The 4500-nt window shown below is 40.7% G+C and overlaps 1 protein-coding gene across 1 annotated transcript in view; it reads left to right on the top strand.

Annotated features, from left to right (window-relative positions):
• The first annotated feature begins 1419 nt into the window (after nt 1-1419).
• Nucleotides 1420-4500, top strand: part of ccdc142 (coiled-coil domain containing 142) — an 11094-nt gene continuing 8013 nt past the window's right edge. Inside the window, exons 1-3 of the mRNA XM_040120182.1 lie at nt 1420-1586; nt 2082-2234; nt 2785-2899. Coding sequence (XP_039976116.1) covers nt 1512-1586; nt 2082-2234; nt 2785-2899 — 343 coding nt within the window. The 5' untranslated portion in view covers nt 1420-1511. The remainder of the gene's footprint in view (nt 1587-2081; nt 2235-2784; nt 2900-4500) is intronic.

Raw genomic sequence — 4500 nt, 5'->3', positions numbered from 1 at the left:
GTGTGTGTGTGTGTGTGTATATATATGTGTGTGTGTGTGTGTGTGTGTGTGTGTGTATATATATGTGTGTGTGTGTGTGTGTATATATGTGTGTGTGTGTGTGTGTGTATATATATGTGTGTGTGTGTGTGTGTGTGTGTGTATATATATGTGTGTGTGTGTGTGTGTGTGTGTGTATATATATGTGTGTGTGTGTGTGTGTGTATATGTGTGTGTTTGTGTGTGTGTTTGTGTGTGTGTGTGTATATATGTATGTATGTATATATATATATATATATATATATATATGTGTGTATGTGTATATATATATATGATATTTGTATGTGTATATGTATGTATATGTGTGTGTGTGTATATGTATGTGTATATGTATATATATGTCATTGGCTCAATTGTTCCTTGTGTGTTTACAATAATTAATAGTTTTTATGAATATCCCTATAGATATATATATATATCCCTATAGATATATAGAGATATAGATTATATAGATATAGATAGTCATGTATATGCTTATTTTAAACATGCTACTGTTCAACCATTTCTGAAAAAGATAAATCTGGTACTGTTTGGTCAGTGCAACTACAGTATCCTAACTGACAGACTTAGGCAGTGTCTGGATATCTCTGGGTCAGCCCTGCAGTGGTTCTCCTACTACCCAGCTGATAGGACTCACTTGCTGGGGAACTGAAGGGAGGTTGCTGTGAACAGGAGAGGCACAGGGAGGAGGGTTGGGAAGGGCAGAGGCTTTGATAACCAGGGGGAGGGTGGAGGTGCTGGCTGGATACAGGGGTCTGGGGTGGCTGTGGGTCGGGGAATCCCAGTGGAGGTGGCGGGCAGAGTCTTTGAGGGTAGCAGGTCACAGGGAGATGAGGGTGGCAGAGTCTGGAGATGGCGTGGGGGTGGCTAGTAACTGATGGAGGTGGATGCTGTGAGGTAAAGTGGCCCAGACACGCCCCAGACAAAGACACACATACACGCAAAAGACAAACCGGGGAAACAAAACAGAAAACATGGGGAAGCAGGGAAACACAGGAAACACAAAGCCATGACAGTAAAGTGTTTGATTCAATCCTGTTTTTTCCAGCTGAGGAATATTACTAAACTCTGGCTTATGGTGTCTCACGCTGAGATGGACATGATTAATCATGCTTTCATTTCATTCCATCTAGACTACTGTGATTCTCTTTTCACATGTCTTAGCAAAACATCCCTGGATCATTTACAAATGGTACAGACTGCAGCTGCTAGGCTCTTGACCACGTCTCATATAGTACCAATCCTGATCTTTTAGAGTGGCTCCCCATCAAATTGTGGATTCTGTTCAAGATTTTAGTGATTACTTTCAGTACTAAATAAATAAACTTAATTCTACTTACTTACCTTCATTTTGAGTGTTCCCTCTCCCTCTCTCCCCAGCCTCTTTTAGCCTCTTCCCCTCCAGGCTCAGTCTCCAGAGACAGGCTCTTAACTTGGCATTGGCCACAGTGCAGCTGTCTACAGTCTGGGTCATGTCCAAAGCTTACCAGTTCCTCTCCTCATGGAGCCTCAACAAGTTCCTGCTTATCACACAAGGGGACCTCAAAGTAGGTTACTCATTTATTTCAGCCAGAAGACTTTTAATCAATGGAGTATAAAAAAAATTACACAATATAAAAAGCCTATTTTTCCTGATAGAGACATTAATAGACATGTGCAGCAGTATTTACACCTCACTTAATTTAAAGGATAAGGCTGGTGTTATTTGATCTTTTTTTATTACCATGAAACCTCTAATGAATGTCTCTTACTAACAAGTATGGCCTGTGCATCAAAGCCTGATAGGTCTTATTACTCTGTGCTGTTGAGCTCCATTGTTGCCTGTAAACTATAACAAAAAACTTAAAAATAGCCATCTTGAATTCAAAACAAACAGTGCTAATATACTGTCAGCTTATTAAGGGCTTGTGGCTATCGTTGGAGTTGTATATCTGGCCACCAGTCCGATATTCACTTGCCTCTTAGCTCAGTATTTGTCTTTTAGTCCTGAACACAAATCAGCATAAGTTTGATAAAGTTGTGTTCTTTCTTTGTCTCTGCAGGTGTTGAGAGAGTCATTAGAGATGATGGTGCATCAGACTAAGTCCCTGATGATGAATTCAGACAGGGATCATCATTCAGCTCTTCATAACCACAAACAGCTTCTACTGAGGAAGCAACTTGAAGCACTTGACAGGGCTGTGTCTGAGCTGCAGGTGACCCGTCTGATTTATTCTACAAGTCTCACAGCCCCATTGCAAAGCTGACTCGTCATTTTTTTTCTTGCAAAGCAATGAAAGCCATGCTTAGTGTTGTTGTGAGGATGGTATACCAATATTTAGGATTATGTGGATTTGCAAACAAGAACAGCAACACATCAGCTGTGTTTGTCAAATTACACACAGTTGATCTGAGGCAGAGATGGCAGACCCACTTCAAATGGAAAGCAGCAAAGTCAAATGACAAAAAAATTATCTTGACCCGTTGCCAAGGTCAAGAATGAACATAAACACCCAGCAGCATTCATGTCATATTTGACAGGCACAAAATAGGAGCAGCTGAGTAGAACAACAGTTCAATTCAGCCACCTGTAATTGTAATTCTTGGTAGGAGAAATGAAAATCCTCTGCCAGCTACAATATCCTGCACTAGGAGGAGAGAATTGCATTTACCTTTTTTCCATTCTGCCATCATAAATATAGCATTACGCAAACGAAAATGTTTATTTATCAACTGATCCTGATGTCCCTGCTCTGTGTCCATCAGAACTTCTCTTGTCTGGTGCTGAAGACCTTCTGCAGTGACTGCAAGAGAATATCAGGGGAGATCTTTGAACGGACCATGCCTTCTTCTGTACACTGGAGACCCAGCCACAAGACAGGTACTGAAATCTGACTGTTATTAATGGGCAGTCTGTGACATAAACTCATACAACAGATACCGTGGCAAGAAAAGTAAGTGAAACCTACTGGAATTATCTGCATTTATGTATAAATTTGTCTTAAAATCTGGTCAAATCAGCATATAAGTTACAATAATGAACAAACACAATCTAATTAAACTAATGACAGACAAATCAAATGTATTACTCTCGTCCATATTGAAAACATCATTCAAACATTCATAGTGTAGGTTGGAAAAAGTATGTAACATCAACAAAAGCTAACTGGAGACAGGAGTTAGCAAACCTGGAGGCCAATCAGTGAAACCAGACTGGAGGTGTGGGTAAGAGCTACTTTGACTTAAGAAAAACACTTCACAAAAAGCATCTGTTGATGTGAACCATGCCTCACATAAACGATCTCAGAAGACTTAACATCAAGAATTGTTGATCTGCATGAAGCTGGAAAGTGTTACAAAGTCATCTCAAAGAGTCAGTCCACAGTCAGATAAACCGTCTACAGCTGGAGACGATCCAGTTCTGTGCCTACTCTCCCTAGAAGTGGGCACCAAGGTAAGATAACACCACATACACAATGCAGAATGCTAAGTGAGGTAAAAAAAAAACCCCAGAGTAACAGCTAAAGGCTTAAAGGAATCACTGGAGCTGGTTCACATGTCTCTTCATGAGTCTACCATATGCAGTTCATGGAGCATGGTGTCCATGTCACAAAACCATGGTGGAAGCTGCTACTCTTTGGGGAGAAAAAGAAAAAAGAAAAAAAAAAAACCTTCTGTGCCTGAAGTTTGCCAAAGAGCAAGTTGACAGTCCACAAGGCTACTGGGAAAATGTTTTGTGAACTAATGAAAATAAAGTTGAATTGTTTGGGTAGAACATGCAGCACTACGAATGGCGTAAAAAGGGCACTGCATACCAACATGAAAACATCATCCCAGCAGTGAAGTATGTTTGAGGGAGCATCATGATTTGGGGCTGCTTGCTGCCTCTGGGCCTGGACAGCTTGCCATCATCGAGAGGAAAATGAATTCCCAAGTTTATCCAGGTATTTTACAGGATAATGTCAGGGTGGCTGTTCGCCAGCTGAAGCTCAGCAGAAGCTGGGTGATGCAGCAGGGCAATGACCCTAGCAAACGAAGAAAATCCACCTTCTGGAGTTGCCCAGTCAGAGACCAGACCTTAGCCTAATAGAGACACTGTGGAATGACCTCAAGAGAGCTGTTCACAGCAGACATCCTAAAAATATGGCTGAGCTGAAGCAGTTCTACAGGAAGAATAATCAAAAATTCCTCTTGAATGTTGTGCAGTTTTGATCCACGGCTTCTGAAACAGCTTGTTTGAGGTTATTGCTGCCAAAGAAGACTCAACCAGTTAATAAATCCAAGGGTTCGCTAACTTTTTCCACCAGCACTGTGAATGTTGAATGGGTGTGTTCAGTAAAGACACAAAAGATTATAATTTTTTTGTGTGTTATTAGTTTAAGTGCATTGTGTCTGTCTTTACTTATGACTTAGCTGAAGGTCAGATCACATTTTATGACCAATTAATGAAGAAAACCAGGTAATTCCAAGGGTTCACACACT

Source organism: Xiphias gladius, chromosome 23, assembly GCF_016859285.1.
Source record: "Xiphias gladius isolate SHS-SW01 ecotype Sanya breed wild chromosome 23, ASM1685928v1, whole genome shotgun sequence".
Taxonomy (NCBI): domain Eukaryota; kingdom Metazoa; phylum Chordata; class Actinopteri; order Istiophoriformes; family Xiphiidae; genus Xiphias; species Xiphias gladius.
Note: the sequence above shows the minus strand (reverse complement) of the source record. Positions and strands in the feature narration are given on the sequence as shown.